Raw genomic sequence first — 23,473 nt, forward strand, 5'->3', positions numbered from 1 at the left:
GGTTACTATTGGTAATTTTAAGTCAGAAAATCACAGTAGCTCTTCTCATTTCCCAATGCACATAACTATACACACTGGGCAAAGTGTTAGCGGCAGGATTTGGAGAGCTGGGGGTGGGGGTTGCAAAACACATCTACAAACAGTGTGTTGTTAGCGCTTTAAGGCAATTTTTACAGATGTGATGAAAATGTACACTATTTTTTTTAACCTCATTTGTGTGAGCATTCAATTACTTGATTTACTGGGTTACTGTTTAGATGACTCACTTGAAGGGGATAACACACCATGTTAAGACTATCTGTTCTTCCAGTCTAACTGTTGTCTGTCCATCTGAGAATAAACTAATTTTGATTTTATTTGTAACAACATACTAAACTGTTTTACTGAATGTACTAAATTATTTTGTCACCAGGCAATTTACTGCAGAAGAATTTCTTGCAAATGAAGTAGTAACGTAATAGAATATGCTGAATTAAAGCTTTCAGAAATTTTCACAAGGGTGTGAGAAATATAAGGGGACACAATTGAATATAACTAGGGATGAAGGCAAAACAGAAACTTGTGTTGGGCAGATACCACCTTTCTGCAGTTAAAATCGCAGGCAGTGCAATAAATAACAGAGAGAAAGTTACAATAAGAGAGAAGGAGAGTTGCTACTCATCATATAGCGGAGATGCTGAGCTGCGATAGGCACAATAAAAAGATTCACACAATTAGTTAGTGAGATAAAAACTGAAGGAAAATTAATACAAAAGGAATTGCGAAATGGTTTACAGAATGCCTGCAGAGGAACATAATTCTCCAGAATTGGAATATCACTATAATTATTATTATAATGCGAGTGTATACCTGTCCCTATTCCCCCCTAAGGTAAGTCTTTCCGCTCCCGGGATTGGAATGACTCCTTACCCTCTCCCTTAAAACCCACATCCTTTCGTCTTTCCCTCTCCTTCCCTCTTTCCTGATGAAGCAACCGTGGGTTGTGAAAGCTTGAATTTGTGCGTGTGTGTGTGTGTGTGTGTGTGTGTGTGTGTGTGTGTGTGTGTGTGTGTCTATCAACATACCAATGCTTTCGTTTGGTAAGTTACATCATCTTTGTTTTTAGATATACTATAATTATTATACTTCATAAGAAAGGAAACTCTAAACTCTGTCTCAACAGACCCCGAAGGGGCACCGGTAACAACCAACCGCTGTGTCATCTTCAGCTCAAGGAATCACTCAATGTAGACATGGAGGAGCATGTGGTCAGGACACCACAAAACTGTCAGTTTTTGTGACCTGAAAGAAAGAACATAGGCAAGACAAGCTACAGACCTCTCAGCCTCCTCTCTGTAATAGACAAGGGATTCACTAAAACAGTCATCAACTTTGTAGAAATAATAGTAGATTTTAACCAGGCAAAGGAACAAGCTGTCTTTAGAAGATAATAAATCACAATAGACCATTTGCTAACCACAAATTATGTAATGTAGCTCCGAGCATGAATTATCGCCGTGTCAGAGTTGATACATTTATGAGAAATCTGTACTAACAGCCTAAGAAAAACATGGTACTGATTCAATCTGTGTGAATATACAGAAGAATAAACATATCAGTGCTTACAGCTTCCATTTGGCTTCATTAGGATGGAAAGAAATTTAAAGTTGAAGGATTAATAATTTGATGAGTAAAGGCAACAGCCTGCTGAGTAGTGGAGGTACTGAATCATTGACAAGCATATCAACAACAGTGAAAATTATGGTTGGATTGGAGAAGCACGAAGTGCACAGTGCAGGGAGTGGCACTGGTGATCTGGTTCCATTCTCATTCGGGAGCAGGGGACAGGCACAGAAAGACGGTGAGTGCAAGGTGAGTGATGGGCAGTGGGTGTATGGCAGTGGCTAGTGGAGATAGAGGCCAGAAGAATTACAGGATTGAAATATGTCTCACGAAGATAATTCCCATGCACATAATTTATGAAGCTGGCATTGGAAGGAAGGAGTATGTTACAGACTGTGAAGTAGCCTTTGGAATCTAGTGTGTTGTGCTCAGCAGCATGTTCTGCCATTAGGTGGTCAACTCTGTTCTTGGTTGCAGTTTTGTGGTAGCCATTAACTCGTGACAAGCTGGTCACTCAATGTGCCAGTATAAAATACTGTGCAGAATGTACAATAGAGCTGGTATATTATGGGACTGTGTTCAAAGGGGCCCTGCCTCTGATAGGATAGGATAGGATAAGTGAGTGACAGGACGAACAGGGTGTGCTGGGGAATGTATCAGACAGGTCTTGCTCCTGTGTCTTCCACAGGAGTATGATCCATGTGGCAAGGGGTTGGGCATAAGTGTGGCATAAGGATGGACTATGATACAGCATAGAATGAATGAACAGTGTAGATCTAAAGGAGGCAAAATTCCCTCTTTTTCTTATGTGCCTGTAGACAACTTGGGGACTCCATTATTTGCTGAGTTGTTACCTTAACTCCTTAATTTATTTATTTCCACCAAGGACTTCCCAGTACTGAATGGAAAGATGAGTCTGGCACAGATTTTGGAAAGTACATTTAGTTTCAATCTGTCAGTCATTGTTTTATCATGTTATTTTGGGATAGTTAAACAGTAATTAACACTCTGAAAATAATTTTATTTTCTAGAAATAAGTGTCACTTATTGCTCCCTACTGACAAGCAGGGTAAGGAGATTTATTACCGAAATGATTTTCAGCAGTTGTAGAGGAACTTATCAGGTCTTTGATCCGGGAGAACTGAGTACATCATAATGGAACATTTCTGTATCATCATCATTTTGTTGCTAACAATGTACTTAGTCTGCTGTTGAGTTAAACTGCAACAACAAAGGAGTATCCTAATATAGAAAGTTCAAAAGTAGGTATGAAAATCAAAGTAAGACTAATATAATGTGCAGCCAACATGCTAAAAACAAAATAGTAGCAAACAACACTGAGCCCGTTGAACCAGTTTAGTTTTTGTATTTAGAGCAGTTTCAAACCACAACTGTGTGGACAGTGAAATACACGACAGAAGGGTAAAAATGGCCTGGAGTGTTTGTGGTTAACTACATAGTTTTTTTCTAAATTAAGCTTCTATTGTGTCTGAAAAGAAAGTTTACAGTCAGTGTATTTTACTTGTTTTGACATTAGGAAGTGGGGTGTGGACTTTTAAATGAAGAAGCCATTCAAAAAGTGTGTCAGTCAGCAAGGTGCATGTTGGTAATTATTAGGAGAGACAGGAGAACAAACTAGTGGATGAGGGAACACATTAGAATGGAAAGTGTAATTATGACTCAAATGAAAATTAAATGAAGGTATGTGGCACCAAATACGTACTAGATGGCCAAAGGATGTTCCAAGAGATAAGGAAACACTAAGACGACAACTTAATGGAAGGTGAGTCCACGATGATAAGAAATATGCAAGAACAACATGGGTGCTTGTAGCTGAAGAATGTAATCCACATATGAGTGTTGAGGAGGCCTTTATATAGCAGTGGATATCATGTAGGTAATTATGAACTTCCTGCAACACATTCTGTTTAACCACAGATGCAAACAGTGTGATGTTAAAAAGTTTAATGTGTGCAGCTGTTTAAATTTCAATAGCTAAATTTAGTAAAAATGATTTCTGCCTGTGCGCTATCTTGATGTATACTACATAATAAAGAGGGTCTCGAAAGTTTATATTTGATGTGTCAAAATAAAATAGAGGTTGAAATTATCAACAAAATCTTTATTACTGAAATATACAGTATAGGAATTTATTTCTGAAAAAGTCATTTAAATGCAATCCAGCATGTCTACAGCACCCATTTAAATGATGAACAAAACTTTTCATGGCGGCATGGCATGTAGACACTGGGATGGCTGCCACTTCATTACTTTGAAATTAATGAACTCTCTACAGATGTGCAGCATGGTTCCTGGAAAGGCAATTCTGCAACAGCAGAATTAGATCTGGTTACTGGGATAAAGCATAGTTTTGAAAACAAAGAATCTGTAGCACTGATACTTTGTGACCTTAGTACGGCATTTGACAGCATTCCTCATAAGGTACTCCTAAACGAGCTCAGTCAATACGGAGTTGGGGGCAGTGTTCTGGCAACCCTCAAATCTTATTTAGAAAACAGAAGGCAGATTGTATCAGTCCAAGGAGCACTATAATGTGAGTGAAAGTTTGAATATGCTGTGCCACAGATATCTGTAACAGGCCGCCTCCTGTTCCCAGTAATGGACACTACATGCAGTTCACAGATGACACTACTCTGTACTCAAAAGGCACTGATATCAGCAACACTCAATAAGTATATGCTTTGTTTGAGACTACAAAGGAATGGTTTGCTGTATACAAAATGGAAATAAATGAAGAAAAAACACAAAAATTGGTTTGTAGACTCTATGACAAAGGATACATAAAAAGTGCAGGGACTGTGAAGCATCGGAGGGGTCATGGTGGATAGTAAACTCGCTTGGCAAGAACACACCGCACATTTATGTGTAAAACTGTCAAGAGTCATAGCTTCTGAGGAAACAAGCATGTAATAACTCATCAGTATCTGCTGGTGGTATATTATTCACTGTTCCACAGCCACATTAACTACAGCCTGCTACTATAGTGTCACTCTACAGGCTGCAAAGCAATAAGGATCATAATCTGTCTCATGTATGTGGAAGAAAATCATGAAACATTAACAAACAGGAGTGATGTCCACAATCATAATACACGCAATAAGGGAGACAGACATCCCAAGCTGTCAACTCTATGTCATGGGACAGTTTCCCTATAGTAGCTAATGACATGTTCAACCATCTACATACTAAAATGCAATCCTTGGACTTTGTGTGGTTTTGAGGAAAGACGTCACATCGTCGTCGTCTATCATCTTTTATCTCCTCCTTCCTTTCAGTTGTCTCCAACAAACCAATCCCTCCAAAACATCTGCTAGCAAGCACTCCCTTCTCAATGAATGTCCCAACCAGTTTGTTTTCCTTTCTCGTACAACCTGCAGCAGACATCCTCTCTCACGAAACCTTTCCAATACTTTTTCATTACACACTCTTTCCATCCAGCTTATTCTCTCCAGTCTCCTCCACATCCACATCTCAAATGCTTCTAACCTTTTTTCATCCCCTCGTTTCAGTGTCCATGTTTCTGCCCCATATGGTGCCACACTCCAGACAAAACATTTGCCAAGCCTTTTCCTTCGACCTTTATCTAATTTACCACAGAAGAGTCTCCTCTTTCTGTTGAATGCCTCCTTAACTATGGCAATTCGAGTTTTCACCTCTTGGTGAAATCTCAAGTCTTCAGTTATTGTGCTTCAAGATATTTAAATGCACTTACTTGGCTAATGGTGGATTGTCCTATTTTAATATTGGGCACTCTGCATCTTGTACTGATAACCATACTCTTTCTTTTATTTTTTTATTTTATTTTTTGCTGTGTTTATTTGCATCCCATATTTGACACAAGCTTCATTCAGATCTTATAGCATGTTATTCACTGTCCGCTCACTTTCTACCACTAATACCATATCATCAGCAAATCTAACACATTCTATTCTCTTTCTACTAATACATATTCCTCTTTTCCCATCTAAGCTTTTCGCATTAATCTCAAGGTATGCGTTAAACAACAATGGGGAAAGGCAACAACCTTGTCTAACACCTTGTCCAATTCTCCTTCCTTCTGACATTTCATTCCAAACTTTATCCTTACTTTCTGGTGTAAATATATATCTTTCCCTTATAGTTCTTAACAGGCCAACAGCATCTCTTGTTCTTTTTCCTCTTCTAAGTCAGAACTGCTCCTCTGCAATCCATCTATCCAGCTTGCCATATAGCCTTCTATTCAACATTATCAGCAAGACTTAAGCTGCATGAGAAATTAGACTCATGGTCCTATGCTCTTCACACTTTTTAGTGTTTCCTCTTTTTCTCTATTTGTATCACAACTGTTGCAAGGAAGTCCTCAGGCCATTCCCCTTTGCCATATATCTCGTTACAGAGGTAGATTATTTCTTTTCTTGCCTTGTTTCCAGGACTCTTCAACAGTTCTGCTGGCAAATCATCAATTCCACATGCCTTCCTATTCTTCATCTCCTTCTGCACCTTTTCTACTTCTGCTTCCAAGATGGCAAATCGCTTTCCATCTTCCTCTTCAACCTTAATTTTGCTTTGTATTTCATCCCCCTTATACAGACATTCAATATATTCTTGCAATCTGTTAAAACACTCCTGTGGTTCTTCTGCTAGAGTACCATCCACTCTTTCTATTTTATATTATTCCTCTTTCTTTTACATTCAAAAACTATCTCACTAGCCAGTCTATACATCATTTCTTACTTTCCTCCTTTCTCCATTTTTCCTATTTGGTCGCATTTCTGTTGAAACAGATGTGTCAAAACTGACACCAAAAACCACTCTACAGTTTAAATGAGTTCTTTGACAGTGAAACAGTAAACTGGACCCCCTAAATAATGCACTACCATGTGAAGTGAAGTCATACTTGTTAAAAATTCCTCACTATGTGTCATTAAGTGTAATACTATACTAAATGCAAATTTGTTTTTGTATTATAATGGTTGTGTAATCTTGATGGTGTAACACTGACACAGTTTATCCAGTCTTGACTGGCAAACTACATAGCTATGCTAATAAATGTTAATAATTCTAAAGCTTTTAATTCTTCCACCAATTGTATTTTGTAAGGGTGTAGTTTAAGGACTTTTTACAGAATTTGGTGTAATGATGGTTATGTACATTTGATGACTTTACACATTTACAAATGGAGACGTTAGGATGGTCACAAACTTACCGATTTACTCTCTTTGGATTTGCCCAGTCGTGATTACCTTGATAGCCCAGATTTTGGTTTTGCCAGTGTTGGACCAGTCTCCTCTAAAGTTTTGATCCATTTCTGGATAAGGGGAACAATTTGAGCATCATTCACATTATGCAATCCTCTGTGCCAAGCAAGTGATGCGTGTGTGTCGCCCACACAGCCGAGGTGCTACTGATCTTGCTGCGCTCATGCCTGCACAAGACATTACTACCAGCATTGCAACAGGCGTCCAAACCACACGGGCCACTGCATCTGTGCAATTGCAGTTTGATGAGACACTGCATGTGACTTTCACCTCTTGTGACTACTCAATAGTGCCTGCAACAAGTTCATCCTATTCAAGAAGACTTATCACCTCAGTATGCTGCATGCCAGTGAACCTTCTCTTATTCCACCAATAAAGATTGCTACCAGTCTTCACACTTCTGACTGTGCACACAGATGTGATCACTTTGGACAGACAAGTATTCCAAGAGGCTTCTTCATTCACTATGTGAGCTAACATCCTAAAGATGTTTGGGCTCACTTGCGCTTCCCCTTCATCGAAATATCTTGGCTCATACTCATCTAGGGGTTGAACCGCACGTGTCGCATTACACGCCCTAAATTAGACACTTGTGACCCTTTGGTTAAATTTTCTGGCTGATGGCAAGTTTGCAAAACACACACACACACACACACACACACACACACACACACACACACACACACACAAAATTCTAATAAGAGTAACAACAACAACAACAACAACAACAATAATAATATTAGGAACCAAATTAATGACCCATAACTGATGCAGGCCACACAGTTGTGATTTGGTTAGAATAATGTTTATCCAGAAATCAAACTAATAGCAAAAGTGGTGGTATTTATAGTTACTGTTACACTCTAGCGCATATCCATTTGACACAGTTCGATCATTCACAATCTCAAGGCGAAATACAAGTTATCTACGCAAAAAGTTTCAGTTCACACCAGGAACATGGCTGCTCACTGCTCAGAGACTAAGTCCCGCAATACCACACAACACAAAGTTTTCTAAGTCGTTTTGCTTCCTAGCTGCCTAAAGACCGACTGTTCACTTTTGCGTCTCAATCCAAATTGCACCCTTTGGTGTCTCCAGCCAAAATGTCCACTTTCCTGTTTGCACCAGTACTCCCTCTGCCCACCCCGGCCACATTTCCTGCGCGCCGAGTATCCTCCTCAACTGACTAGGGCAGTTCCCTTTCCTGAAGCTGTCCATCTGATTGGCTACAGCTTATTCTACATTATTTTACATTTTATATCTAAAAACAAAGATGATGAGACTTACCAAACAAAAGCGCTGGCAGGTCGATAGACATTGAAATGTCTGCTTGTGTCTGTGTATGTGCGGATGGATATGTGTGTGTGTGCGCGCGAGTGTATACCTGTCCTTTTTTCCCCCTAAAGTAAGTCTTTCCGCTCCCGTGATTGGAATGACTTCTTACCATCTCCCTTAAAACCCACATCCTTTCGTCTTTCCCTCTCCTTCCCTCTTTCCTGACGAAGCAACCGTTTGTGGCGAAAGCTTGAATTTTGTGTGTATGTTTGTGTTTGTTTGTGTGTCTATCGACCTGCCAGCGCTTTTGTTTGGTAAGTCTCATCATCTTTGTTTTTAGATATATTTTTCCCACGTGGAATGTTTCCCTCTATTATATTCATATCATTATTTTACATTTTATCATATTCAAAATCATCAAAGCTTGACCACTTTCACATTCTAAACAAAGTAACAATAATATCCATTGTTAAATTCTTTAATGTAAAACCGATATAGTTTCCCTCTTAGCTTTGAATGCCAGGGCTAGTAGCATTGCACCAATGTGCTTTCTGATAAATAAAGAACAAAAGTAACTATTATGCACTAAACTTTACAACAAATGTTCTATTACCTAATGATTCAATAAGGTGTCATGCTGTCATCGTTCAGTGAGTTGTATGGAGGAAATGATGACATGATGCTTAACTGGAAATACTGATAATTTAAATTTGTTGTTGTTGTCTTCAGTCCTGAGACTGGTTTGATGCAGCTCTCCATGCTACTCTATCCTGTGCAGGCTTCTTCATCTCCCGGTACTTATTGTAACCTACATCCTTCTGAATCTGCTTAGTGTATTCATCTCTTGGTCTCCCTCTATGATTTTTACACTCCACGCTGCCCTCCAATGCTAAATTTGTGATCCCTTGATGCCTCAGAACATGTCCTACCAACCAGTCCCTTCTTCTTGTCAAGTTGTGCCACAAACTCCTCTTCTCCCCAATTCTATTCAATACCTCCTCATTAGTTATGTGATCTACCCATCTAATCTTCTGCATTATTCTGTAGCACCACATTTCAATAGCTTCTATTCTCTTCTTGTCCAAACTATTTATCGTCCATGTTTCACTTCCATACATGGCTACACTCCACACAAATACTTTCAGAAACGACTTCCTGACACTTAAATCTATATTCGATGTTAACAAATTTCTCTTCTTCAGAAACACTTTCCTTGCCATTGCCAGTCTACATTTTATATCCTCTCTACTTCGGCCATCATCATTATTTTGCTCCCCAAATAGCAAAACTCCTTTACTACTTTAAGTGTCTCATTTCCTAATCTAATTCCCTCAGCATCACCCAGCTTAATTCGACTACATTCCATTATCCTCGTTTTGCTTTTGTTGATGTTCATCTTATATCCTCCTTTCAAGACACTGTCCATTCTGTTCAACTGCTCTTCCAAGTCCTTTTCTGTCTCTGACAGAATTACAATCTCATCAGCGAACCTCACCATTTTTATTTCTTCTCCATGGACTTTAATACCTACTCCAAATTTTTCTTTTGTTTCCTTTACTGCTTGCTCAATATACAGATTGAATAACATCGGGGACAGGCTACAACCCTGTCTCACTCCCTTCCCAACCACTGCTTCCCTTTCATGCCCCTCGACTCTTATAACTGCCATCTGGTTTCTGTACAAATGTAAATAGCCTTTCACTCCCTGTATTTTACCCCTGCCACCTTTAGAATTTGAAAGAGTATTCCAGTCAACATAGTCAAAAGCTTTCTCTAAGTCTACAAATGCTAGAAATGTAGGTCTGCCTTCCCTTAATCTATTTTCTAAGGTAAGTCGTAGGGTCAGTATTGCCTCACGTGTTCCAACATTTCTGCGGAATCCAAACTGATCTTCGCCAAGGTTGGCTTCTACCAGTTTTTCCATTCATCTGTAAAGAATTCGCATTAGTATTTTGCAGCTGTGACTTATTAAACTGATAGTTCGGTAATTTTCACATCTGTCAACACCTACTTTCTTTGGAATTGGAATTATTATATTCTTCTTGAAGTCTGAGGGTATTTCGCCTGTTTTATACATCTTGCTCAGCAGATGGTAGAGTTTTGTCAGGACTGGCTCTCCCAAGGCAGTCAGTAGTTCCAATTGAATGTTGTCTACTCCCGGGGCCTTGTTTCGACTCAGGATATAAAATGAGATCGACAGAAAAATTTAAATTTCCTGTATCTTTTAAACAAATGAAGTTACAGAGTTGATATTTACTACAGTTGTCATTTTAATGATGCACTTCTATATGAAATGTTGATCATTAAGATCAACTAAAGCATTCAGATTTTAGCACTCGTGTCTTTGTTACAAAACTTGTGAACTTCACTTTAACAGTAAATCCTAAACTATTATAGATATGATCAATATTCAAGTTTTATTGGGATCACCATGAAAATGTATGAAGGATGGTAGATTAAAATTACTGTGGCTTCATTCCCTGCATTACTAAAGAATTAAATGGTTTCCATAAATGTTTTCCTTTATGACCGATCTTAGGTCCGCCATATTCAACACTGCTATGTCTTCCTGGCCACAAACGTCTCTTCCTGGGTTTCCCTACGACATAGGTTCTCGTCTGTCTCACTCTCTCACTACAGCGCTTAGGGCTCAATAGACAATAGACACCTGTGAGTTTCCCAATCTCGTGGTGAATCTGTGCCCTTTGTGGCAAACGGTCCTCGACGACAGTGTTCGTTTCGCAACTCCGGTAGGCTGCATTGACTCACAACTGGTCCCTTTTCTGGGAACCATGTTTTCAGCTGTACCATCTGCCTCCCTCCCTCTGATGAACCTCCTTTCAGTGGACTCTAGTTCTGACAACTCACTACTGTATGATAGCTCGACAGGACAAACCCATGTCATTGCAACTGCTTAGGGCTATCAGCTCATTGATCACAGAGCATGTATCCATTCCTCACACCGTACAATGGTCACTGTCTCAATGCCTCACATGGATATTTTTACAGACATACAACTGGACCTAGGGATGGACTTCTTATGACACCTCCACCTCACTCTGATCTTACAAAACACTGCGCTCCTGCACTTTTGACATGGGCCCCTGCGTCCCATGACCTTTTAACCTGATGCCCCCCACCCTCTACCTGGTACATCAACTGTTCAAAAGACAACAGGTAGACAATCTTACATCCATTGACAGAGTTAAGGAATGTGCCATCTCAGCTGATGAGTTTTTAGCGGTTCACCAACACCACATAGGATGCACTCCATACGGAGAACATGTTTCATGTGCAATGTAATAGTGCTACATCTGCTGCCATGGTCCTGGCCCTCGAGCAGCTCATAGCCTTGATACACAACTGCCATAACAAGAGCAGGACTGACCGGTCATGCCCACCCGACATCCAACTCTACCCAACACCCACACTGTCACCGACCCTGAGCACACGACAAAGCACACACTTTGGTACACTGTGCCCTGCCTCACCATCTGTCTACCACATTGCTGGCATCATTGCTTGCACTCTTCTGGCTGTGTAACATGTCACAATGTCTTCTGTATGACTCCACTGCACAGCTCAACCACCACCTGCTGACCACACAACACCGACCTCACCGTTCAACTACCACACACCTACCGTGGACTGACTACTAAAATGCACATTCAAGACACACGAAAGGAATCTAATGTAACATATCTTTCTGACCACTTACAATTGCACAATTTGCCTCCAACCGTCATAGGCAACTTTGGCACCTCTTTCCAACACAAGTTATTGAGCACAACAGCATCCAACTCTGCAATAGCACCTCTTCCTGCATCAACTACAACCACTACCTGAAATGTTTTTGTATCCAGCATTCCTGTCTCCCCATGGCTACTTCACCACCAAACCCGTCAAAGTTCACTCTGGCCAAAATTACTGACTTGTGTCAACCACACCGTCCTTTCGATAGATCAAAGTCTCTCTAGCAGATGTGATCTTATCTCTCCAGATGTAATACACTACTGGTGATCTGTGTGGACACTCCCTAAGGCAGCTACAATTGTACTACCAGATGTGCAGCACTCCTACCACATCCTCCTTGACTTTGAGAAATGGTGCAATTATTTCTTGCTTAAGTTCCAGCCACACAACAACTGGTTTACATTCCTGGATCCACCACTTAAGGAGTTTACGATCCTGCTTCTTCTTTTCTGTCCTCCACAGTCCATAGGGCAGGGTACGAAAAGAGGGGGGGGGGGGGGGGGGGGGTGGAAGAGGCAATTGCAGAATTCACTCAGATGCACACACGTAGAGCAAATACAAATATTGTGATAAGTTACACTGATTTATTTCAAGTGTTTTATACAATAGTTTAACATTTGGACAGCACTCTTTTAGGATGCGAGGTGTCAGCAATGAAAACCCTTCCAGTTTTAAAAGGGCTTTACAGGATGAATAAAATAAAGACATCTGATGAAACACTTTAATAATGTCAACATTTAACAGATATCCTTTATTGCAGCAAGCACACTTTAGACATAAAATCTTTAAGTGAATACAGTTGTCTGGGGAGGGGGGGGGGGGGGGAGACAAAAATTAAATTATAAGTAGTTATGTAATAATATTTGCTGTTCTAATGAGAATGATTTATCACATGCTTAAATATTGCACAAGAATTGGCATGCAGCTCTCGTATCAAGTACAGGATGGAGAAGAACTGCAAGTTCTTCCTAACATAACATAGCTCATCAGCTTTTATGTATGTCAGGAATGTGGCTAGTGAAGCTCCCAAGCAAAAACACAATTTCACTGACTAAACAAAGGTAACAAGGGGACCCATAAGAGAAATTAGCATTATCACAGGTCACTATTGCATGTACTACAATTTCTGATGCGAATACAAGCCATTATTCTTTCTTCCAGCTAGCCTTCAAAATATAATAATTTCACAGTTCACATATTGTTAAACCTGGTCTTTATTTACTTAGTGTGAAAATACCTATGAAGTTGAAAGATGCAGGAAATGGCGATTCAAAATGCTCAAAATTAAATGTTACAGCAATAGTAATCAAGGCAAGTGTCGGAGACAGAATTTCCAATCCAACACACTTTTAACATACAGAAAAAAAATTTGACACCTTTCAAGATTTTTATATAATCCAATGGCTGTAAAATTCAGTAAAAATAAAACTTCAAGACAGTAATCTGATAATACAAAAAGCTTCAAAAATTATACTTGTAAATCTGCAGTCTTTTAGAATTTGATCATCCTCCACTGTATCCTACCTGCTGTCATCTCTTAAAGATGTGCAAAAATATGTAAAATAAGGGAAAGGCAACCACTTACCCATAGAGGACTGGTGTGTGGTTGCCTTTCCTTTATTTTACTTTTTTCCATCCAGGAATTTCCATATTTGTTATTCATATACATGTGTGAATCACAGCAAAGAAAATAGTGCACTTCAGTACAAATGTAATCTGACCATCTAAAAACTTGGCCAATTTTCAGGAAATTTTTATGACCTGCTCTCAAAAATCAGTCAAGCAATTTTGTGATATATACATATAACTATGATGTACTTTTAACATTACACAAATTATCTGCAGAATTAGAAGAGTACATGCTAAAGATGTTGGCCTGAAGCACCCAAATCTCTAACATTATTACACATTTTCTCAGCTAACTTTGCATTACAAATTGACAGTAATAGACCACTCCAGTGCAATCTTCTGCATGACAACAGTACCAAAACATTAGCCAGCTTGTCCTTATCTTTCTTAGTTCTGACAAACTAAATGCTCACTACATGTACTACCAAATATCACAATAAGAAACTTGGCACTTAGTGGTTTCTGATGCAGAGTTATATCACATTTCCATGCTACTGCATATCCAGCACATCAGGTGGACGTTTTTTGAGGTGATGTTGCGGTGGTTGGGCTTTCAGATGACGTTTTCTTCTTAACTATCACTTTTGTATCAATAACATGTAGGCCATGTCGTGACTGTTCGGCAAACTTTGCAAGAGCGGCATCAGTGACATTCGGTGTCTGGCGGAGGTCCAGTCGAACTAGAGCATCACAATGTGCCAAGTGGTCGAGACTTGAATCTGTTAGCAACCTACAGGATGACAGATCCAGAGAGGCTAACGTGGAAATCGTGGTTGCAGGAGGTGTAGCCAACTGCGCTACTCCTGCATCTGTCACACGAATGCACTGCAACACAATTATGGTTGGTTGTTAATACCAGGTATCTTTTTCAGTATTAGTGTAGTAACTGTATGAGGAAAATATTTTTACTTTCAAAGTTGTTCCTTCAAAAGGAACTGAAATTTACAAAAAACTGCAGTTTTAACATTTATTGAACTAATTATCCATTAGTCTCATTTTATGTAATAAACTATTACAGCCTCCATTCTGGGTCTAAATCTAAACTGTTTATTCTGTTCCCAACTCAATATGTCAGCATTTTGTAACTCCATTTTGCACCAGAATATTTGTATGTGCAGAAATATCTTGCTGCAACATGGGTTTCATTTCCTTTTACTTTTAAGTTCCAGGAATGCAACATAAATGATAATACTGTAAAATCTTGTGAACATTCTATGATTTCTTAAGTAGAAGTATGTACTTTGTGTATAGTAATTTGGCACTGAAAGACCAAAAGCTATTCCAGTGTGATGCCTGCCCTGTGAGAAAGGGGCAGGGGCATGTTTCCCCAACGCACCTGGCAGATCCAAAAACTAAGTAGTTATCACTTGCTTACACACCCAACAACCTCTGCAAGAAGACCAAGGGATGTTATGCTTAAAGTATCTTATAATCTCTTGAAACAGTACCAAGCATGTGTGCACTTGCTAGAAACTGTGCTGGTCACAATAGGAATATCTTCATGATTTAATAATCATTAATTCTTGTAACAAAAAGAGAGAGAGAGAGAGAGAGCTAGCTTTAAATGGCCAACTGCCATAGTTTTTATGGAATACAGTAACTGCAAAATGCAATTTTAATAATTTTGGAACATGTGAAAACATAAGATGATTTCCTCTAATTCTATATACAGTTCCCTCATTCTTACTCAAAACAAAGAGAAGAGTTGGAGACAACTACATGTTAATCCCGATCAACAGAAGAGAAGACAGCTAGAAAAAGGGACATAGAGAAAGTGCTATAAAATACGCCACAGATAAACTGAAGTTATGAACAAAAAATTAAATGCCCTTTGCCATATTGCTACAATGGATAAAAAGTAAAACGCAGTCAACAGCCAGCATATTGTTCACAAAAAACGGCTGATAAATCAGACGACAAACACAAACAAAAACGTAAGTTGTTACAAAAAGGGCATTCTGTCAGGAAACTGCAGACCGTCAAAGGTTGAGCGCAATGAGTACAAAGTGGTGGGGGAGCGCTACTTAACAATTAACGATGACTAAAAAGACAGTGCCCAATGCGCAACTGAGCTAAAATCATCTCACAGTGAGGGCCGAGAGAAGGTCTGCCAAGCCGGTGAGAGAGGCTTAGTTACCCAGAGTTTGTTCCCATGAAGGAGGACCAGTGGTGATGCTAAAGTGACACCACCTACTGACAGACTGCAACACAGATCATCGGAGGGAATGTAAGCACTAGTGGACTGAGGTACGACTGCAACCTTGGCAGCAGCGTCAGTGGCCTTGTTTCCTGTCACACCGACATGACCAGGAACCCACAAACATCACAGTGGCTCCATCAAGAGTGAGCAAGTGACAGCTTTCCTGGACCTGTTGCACTAACGGATGGAATGTGTACACCACACAGAGGCTTTGAAGGGCACAGAGAGTCGGAGCAGATGACGCAATTAAAATTCCTGTGTCATCGGATGTACCGCTTGGCCTGATACAGGGCAAAGAGCTCTGCTGTAAATACTGAGCAGTGTTCTGCAAGCTGATACCAAAAACATTGTTGCCAATGACGAAGGCACACCTGTCACCATGGTCAGTCCAAAAGCCGTAAGTGTACACGAGGTACTATCGTGAAGTTCTGTGCAAAGGTTGTGAAACTGAAGGCAATAGAGTGAGGTTGGAGTAGTGTCCCTAGGAAGTGAATTAAGGCCAAGATGAACACAGGCCGCTGCATGAAGCCAAGGTGGTGAAGGGTTTACACCCACCAGCGAAGTTGCAGGTACCGTGAAGTAAACGTGCCGGAGCAGGAGCTGAAAGCTAACTCCAGGAGGTAACAGAGAAGAGGGACACACTCCATACTAATGATCAAAGGAGTCATCGAAGGAGGAGGCATAGCACGGGTGGCCACGTGTGGCAGACAAATGGCTTGCATACCTGTTGAGGAGAAAGTTACGACAGTAGACAGCAGTAGTTCAGCAGCTTCTGCATACAGACTCAACCAGGCTGTGTGAAAAGCACCATTGGCCAAACAGATGTCACAATAGTGGATAGTATTGAGACGGCGTAAGAGGGCCGGATGTGCAGATGCATGACCGAAAAACCCATAGTCTACTTTTGAACGGACAAGGGACTGGTACAAATGGAGGTGGGTGGCTCGATCTGTTCCCCAGGAAGTACCACTAAGGACACACAGGACATTGAGGGACCATGTACAGTGGGCTGCCATGTAAGGCATGTGGAAGACCAAGAAAGTTTCCTATTGAGCATGAGCTCCAGGAAGAGCAACAGGTCCAAAATGTGAAGACTGGAAGAAACCAAATGTGCTGCCAGAAATTCATACAAATGGTTTTGACAGTAGAAAAATTAAAGCCATTTCAGTGCTCAATGAGTAACGTGAAGATGATCGAGATATCGCTGAAGACACTGCTCAATGGGACAGGTCCATGGAGAACTGCAATAGATGGCAAAATCGTCAACAAAAAGGGAGCTGGAGGTGCCCAGTGGGAGACAGGCCATTATAGGGTTAATGCCGACAGTGAAGAGGACAACACTCTGGATGGAACCCTGAGGCACACCGTTTTCCTGAATAAAGGTGTGACCAGGCAGAACCCACACATATCTTGAAAACTCTTATCATTTAAAAAAGGTAACTGAGTGATTGCCTAGGATCCTACAAATTTTGTGCATTTCTCTCTATTTCCGGAGTCCTTGACAATTTCTCAGATGCATGTTTCTTCTTACCAGTTCATGCGTTCTCTTTTCAATGACCAGTCAAATTCTTACTGTATTTAAGTGTTCATTTTAAATACATAAGGCAATTTGTACAAAGTGGAATTCACCTAACAAGGAGACCTCCAGTACTCAAATGTCTTTGGTTAAACTTCAAAAGAATGTTGGTACAATGCCCTAATTCCCCACTGTTTGTAACAGAACAAGTTCTTGTCCCAATTGCAATTTTATCAAGTTATCCAAATTCAAAGCCACCTTCCTAGGTGTTTTACTCCACCTGGTTAGGTTCACAACCAAAATTCTGTTCTCATGAAACAAGCCAATGAGCAACACTACCTCCAGTTTGTCAGCTGTCAAACCTTTCACATTAAATTATTCTTGCTTTACAGTCTAGATATTTGTAGTAAACAAATCTACCCCAACATTAAGTTCCCCAAGACTTATACCAATGAATTCCATTAAGCTTTCCACTCCTCTAACCAACCCACTGACTTGTCCTAAAACAAGAAGTTTATTGGCTGTGTCTTCTTTGCCACTACTAGCAGGGGGGAAAAAAAAAAAAAAAAAGATTGTATGGCATTTATTGGCCAGGATATCCCCTTCAGGGTTCAGCCGCCATATTTCAAGTCTCTTTAGTTGATGCCACTTCAGTGACTTGCATGTCAATGATAATGAAAATGATGAAGGACACACAACACCCAGTCCCCTGCCGGGAATCTAACCCGGGCCCCTTGTGCGGTAGGCAGTAACTGCTGCGCTAGCAGAGAAGTTCTTACTTCAAAGCAGTCAGGAGCAGCCCCCATGTCCTCAGATAAGACTGTAATTCAAAGATTCTTTCACAACATTAAACTTGATTACACTGCTCTTCTAACCTTTGAAACATCATGCAATGCATATAATTTTCGTGTTCAGATCCAGCATGTGGCATAGCCACAAAGACTGCCTTTCCAGGACCAGAAACAAGGCAGAGGTGGGAGAAAATCAATTTGGCTAATCCGAATAGTACTTCATATTGGTGGTGAGATAATGCATCAGCTGGTACCTACCATGGACCTGTTAGTCAAGTGATTGAGAAGTTCATTAATTGAATTATGTGTTTTGAGAATGAAGGCTAACTTTGTATAATCATTAAAGCAAACTAAAGTCATGCCTTCAGAGTGTACTATCAGTTGAAGGGCACCGAGTAATTTTCCCATTCCCAAAAATATTTAAGATTGTGGGTTGCCTTGACATTGCTAGCCGTTAGATTGCAGTATGTCTAGCAGCAAAGCAGTCAAGCAGGAAGCCCGATACAATGTTTCTTGGGAGAAGTTTGTGCCCATACTGGCCCGGTAACCTAAAATGCAGATGGTCGATTCACACCTTCAGCCACACGAACATTAACCTTCCACTCCTGGTTAATTTGGTACAGGGCACCCTTTTTGTGTTCGCAGAAATGCAATGTGTGGAGGTGCTTGTGTTAAAACTCTTAGGAGGCCAGCTGTCCCCCCATTTGTTCTCAGTTCTTGGAGAGATGGAAGACATTGGACACTAATTAGCAGTAATGTGGAAGTGGATGCTATTTTAGTCCAAACCATTCCTCCAGAACAATGGAAGCAGTTTCATGTGTCTCTCAGTTACCGTGTGTGAAGAATATGGTTTAGCATATTGTAGCTACTGCAAGGGTGGATTACACCTCATGTCTATGTCATTGCCTCTCAGAATTTCAGTCATTTATATCTCTTGGCCTACAGCAGTATAGTTATTTTAACATTCAAGGTGATTAAGTCTGTAACAGGGCTGCTTCTTATGAATTCAGTATATTTGCAATTTAACCTCACAAAAGGTTTCTCACTTTCTGTAGCTTTTCCCTGTGCACTTTCAACTGAAATCTTTTCAGTAGCTAGATAACTACACCCTTCACAAGTAGGTTAAGAACACAACAGCCTAGATTGTCAATTAGCAGTGTATCAGCAGGTGATTGGTTGGTTGGGTTCTTAAGGGGACCAAACTATTAGGTCAACAATCCCTTTGTTCTCAAACAGACAGGTTTATATGACTAGATCAGAGAGCCTACCACACAAAACCCAGGGTCTGCCACTAGCAGTGATGCTGAGGTAAGGGACAAAAAGAACAAAGGGAGACAGGAAGAAAGGCAAGCAAGGTGCCCCGTCTAGGGAGCAGCTGGAAGCCCCTGAAAGCAAAGTGCAATGAGGGGACTTACGACATCAGTCCCTACCACTTATCAGAGGTACTCTACTCCGGGATTGACTTTGAAAGATTAGCAACACTGACAGGGCTAGAGAAACACAGAAAGACAAAAGATGAACAAATCTGACAGACCACATGGGATGGAGGGAGTGAGTGAGTGAGTGAGTGAGTGAGTGAGTGAGTGAGGACTGGGTTGGACCACCACCCCACCTCCCAATTGCATCACCAGGCACAGCACAGATATGAGTTTTAGTTTCTGTCAACAGTAACCCCCCCCCCCTCCCTCCAGCACTCTGTTAACATGGCTGACAGTCGTATTAACCCAGGGCTGGTCATGGTGCTGCAAAACATCCACAAACCCCACACGAGTGCGAGCTGTTGCTGCTCCTATTACATCCAGGTCACACCTAATACTATAGTCTGAACTGCTAGCCAGGCTGTTTCCTGCTCCTCCTACTATAAGAACATGGTTCCCACCATCCAAATCTTTGCACAAGGCCCCTACGTTTTCTGTAACCTGGCTAAGCTTAGCACTAGGTTTTGCAATGCTTGTGACCTGGTACTCAACTCTTAGCCTATCCTACAGCAACCTACCTACATATCTCCCATGACTGCTACCTAACAGCACGACTCTTTTCCTTCTGCTTGACTTTACTCCTGACCTAACATTACAATTGTTACTATGAGTCCGCTGCACACTACTTTGCTCAAAAACTGTTTGAGGCTCTTCTACTTCAGGTAACATATCAAATTGATTGCTCACTGGACTCTGAAGAGTCATTTCTGGGGTTTTCTCCTCCTGACTATGACTTGTTACATGTTCCCAGCTCCCATTGTCTCTTTCCTCCTTCAAACTGTCTAATTCGAAGTACACCATTTCTAGTTCAGCCTGAAGGGCGCAAACCTTTTTTCCCTGTTCCACAATTTTCTTGTCACGGCTACATAATCTGCAACTCCATTGGCGAGCCTCATCTGGCACTGTAACAGCTTCCCCGCTAGGATCACCCCAGTGAAACACCATCCCACAATCCTGACATTTCACTCCCGTGCTAACTAATCTACGACAACATCCACATTTGTCACACATGACAGCAGATTAAACAATACAAATTACACTACGAACAATCCCAATACACCAATGAATAATTAGTAGAAGGCAACTTAGCTTCTGGTGAGATAAGCAGAGAACTTCTGGATGTCAGGAGAATGTAGCAGCAGGCGAATGTAAACAAAGTGAAGTCAATTGCCCATGCCAACGGCTTGCCCTTTAGAACAGTTATCTTTTCACGAAAACTATGCAAGTAAAAGCAAAACCTTCAATATACAGATCACAATAGATACTAATTTACTTACTTAAGCTACAATATTGCCTTAATAAATTGTTTTTCCATGAGTAAACACCTAATATTTACGAGCGCACTGAGTAAACACACAGGCCTGCTACAAAGAGCTCCACCGGCCTTCCAGAAAAGGCTGTAAAGTAGCTAAGGGCTAAAGCACCAGTACCACACAGATTTTATGGCCTGCCTAAGGTGTTCAAGGAAAGGGTTCCTCTACGACCAATAGTCAGCAATATTGTTGCAGCCACCTTAAGAAGATGTTCTTGCCATATGTGGGGAAGTGTGCCTATCACGTTAACAACTCAGAGGATTTCCTGCAACACCTTAGGCAGTTACAGATCTCCGACTGTGACACATGGTCAGTTTCAATGTGGTCTCCCTGTACGCCCACGTACCCCTGAGTGATCCACTTGAGCTGATTGGAAGAAAGTTTGATGGTGTTCTCCTGGACTTATTCAGACACATACTGACTTCAATGTACTTCCTATATGGGGTCAATTCTATGAGCAAACGGAAGGAATGGCAGTGGGCAGCATGCTCTCACCGGTTGTGGCCAATCTCTTTATGGAAATATATGAAGAGGACGCACTTACATCAGCCCCAGATCAACCGAAATGCTTTTTCAGATACATGGATGACACCTTTATTATATGGACCCAAGGGAGGGAAAAGGTTGATGTTTTCTGGGACTACCTAAACTCATGCCACCCTAACATTAAATTCACCATGGAACTGGAGAAAGATGGACTACTCCCTTCCCTAGATGTACTAGTTAAGAGGAAGGGAGGTGGTACCTTCAGTCACTCACACTGACTTGTACCTGCAAACCAGCATTTGCCACCAACTGGCACAGAAACATTGTGTACTCCGAACACTGATTCACCGGGCACGAACTCTGTCAGATCCAGATAATTTGGCAATGGAGATAGAACATCTACAATCTGTGTTCTACAAAATTGTAAACTCTTCTCAAGATGTTCAAAAGGCGCTGTACCCTGTTTTGCCACCAGAGGTTCCTGAAGAGATACAAGAAGAAACACAAAAGGTTGCACATTTGCCATATGTTGGGCGATATGTGCCAAAATCAGCAGAATCCTTCTCAAACATAACATTAAAGGTGTGCTCCATCCACCCACCAAGATTAAGGCTCTGCTAGGGAGTGCAAAGGATGACCTGCATCTACTGAAACCAAGCGTTTACCATGTACCATGTGAATGCGGAATGGCATACACGGGACACCAGTTTTCAGCTGAGCTCAGCTTGGCACCCAGTACTCTAACTTCTGAAGACGCAACATAGGCAAAATCCAGACCTCAAGGGACCCCAAGTATAAAGATTAGGGATAACAGCCCAGTACATGTAACAAAGGACATACATGAAATGGTACCTAAGACAACAGACACAATATCCGAGGGCGTTCTTCCAAGTCTTGAGTGACAATTTGAACAGAACTGGCCTGAAAATGACACTGGGGGACAAGAACCTCGGATGGAACACCTACCAAGGCACACCATGGTAACATAACATCTCAGTTCACAAAAGGACTCAAATGATAACAATCGGCCGACAGAAGTCTAGCACAGCTTGGACGCCATTCAGAACTTAATTCAGCTATACTGACAACAGATAATAGCCATTAAGTATGTGCACAGCTTTCAAAACAGCCGCGTCTGGAAGAAAATGCTACAGCCACTGCTATTGGTTGGTGCACACCACGTACAGAGTGCCACACGCACTGTGGACCACAGAGGGAATGCCTAGCACAATGTAGGCATAAATACTGGACTCGTTCCTCACTGGAATCAATATCTGACAGAACCTGAAGACGACTGCAAGTCACACAGTTGAAATAATGTGCAGAAAAGACGCAAATAACAGGCAGAAACCTGATTAATCAACATGACCCCAACGCCTTGCCGGGAAAGCCTGAAACATTATCTTATAACCTGTTATTGTATGTATGTAATTTACTATCTCAAGTACTGATCTTCATACAGTGATGACCCCGAAATTTCAACCGCACCGCATTTAAAATGTGAAATGTCCTGTGCCAGTCCTTTGTCCTACAATGCCAGAGCTACTTTCAGCTCAATCATTTCCTACTCTGAGGGACATCAGTCTCGGCACTTTGTCAATGCCAGTGAATTCCACGAACTTTCTGTGCCTCAGTTTGGTACAATTTCACCAAAACCTGGGCAAAGTGTCCAATTCAGCAGTTTAGTGAACCAACAACAATGCTCCCATTGTTCCCATGTCTACCATGCCAGGCTTACACTACTTCACTCCAAACTGACCAATTCTCAGTGTGACCTTACTAGTGACAGCACTGTATTGGTGGGGTGACTATATGCCTTGTAATTCTGCAATGACAACAAATGTTATTCCAGGAGAACAATGACTTCCTACCACCCCTTTCGTCAGTACACCTAGTGCTCCGAGCTTCCACACATGAAATAATGACACTTATTCCCGTGGACAGTCCTTTAGTGCCAGTGAATCTAAGTGCATTAACATTCCCAGTGTTCTATAGAGCTGTACGGACACCCACCCAACTGCTACAATGAATGATCAACAGTGGCCCCCACTGAACAATCCTCAAACTGTTTGCAACTATTTACCAACTCCCGGAAAAAATACCATGGGTTTGAGTGGTCTTCCTGGACATAAAAGCGAACTAACCAACGCAGACTACGTCGTTTTTCAGCAT

At 41.1% G+C, this 23,473-nt stretch overlaps 1 protein-coding gene across 1 annotated transcript in view; it reads right to left on the minus strand.

Moving 5' to 3' along the window:
• Window positions 1-12,839: 12,839 nt before the first annotated feature.
• The window catches only part of LOC126100872 (jmjC domain-containing histone demethylation protein 1-like), a 78,346-nt gene continuing 67,712 nt past the window's right edge, over window positions 12,840-23,473 (minus strand). Inside the window, exon 5 of the mRNA XM_049911538.1 lies at window positions 12,840-14,342. Within this exon, the coding sequence (XP_049767495.1) occupies window positions 14,028-14,342 (315 nt within the window). The 3' untranslated portion in view covers window positions 12,840-14,027. The remainder of the gene's footprint in view (window positions 14,343-23,473) is intronic.

This window comes from Schistocerca cancellata, chromosome 9 (genome assembly GCF_023864275.1).
Source record: "Schistocerca cancellata isolate TAMUIC-IGC-003103 chromosome 9, iqSchCanc2.1, whole genome shotgun sequence".
In the NCBI taxonomy this organism is placed as follows: Eukaryota; Metazoa; Arthropoda; class Insecta; order Orthoptera; family Acrididae; genus Schistocerca; species Schistocerca cancellata.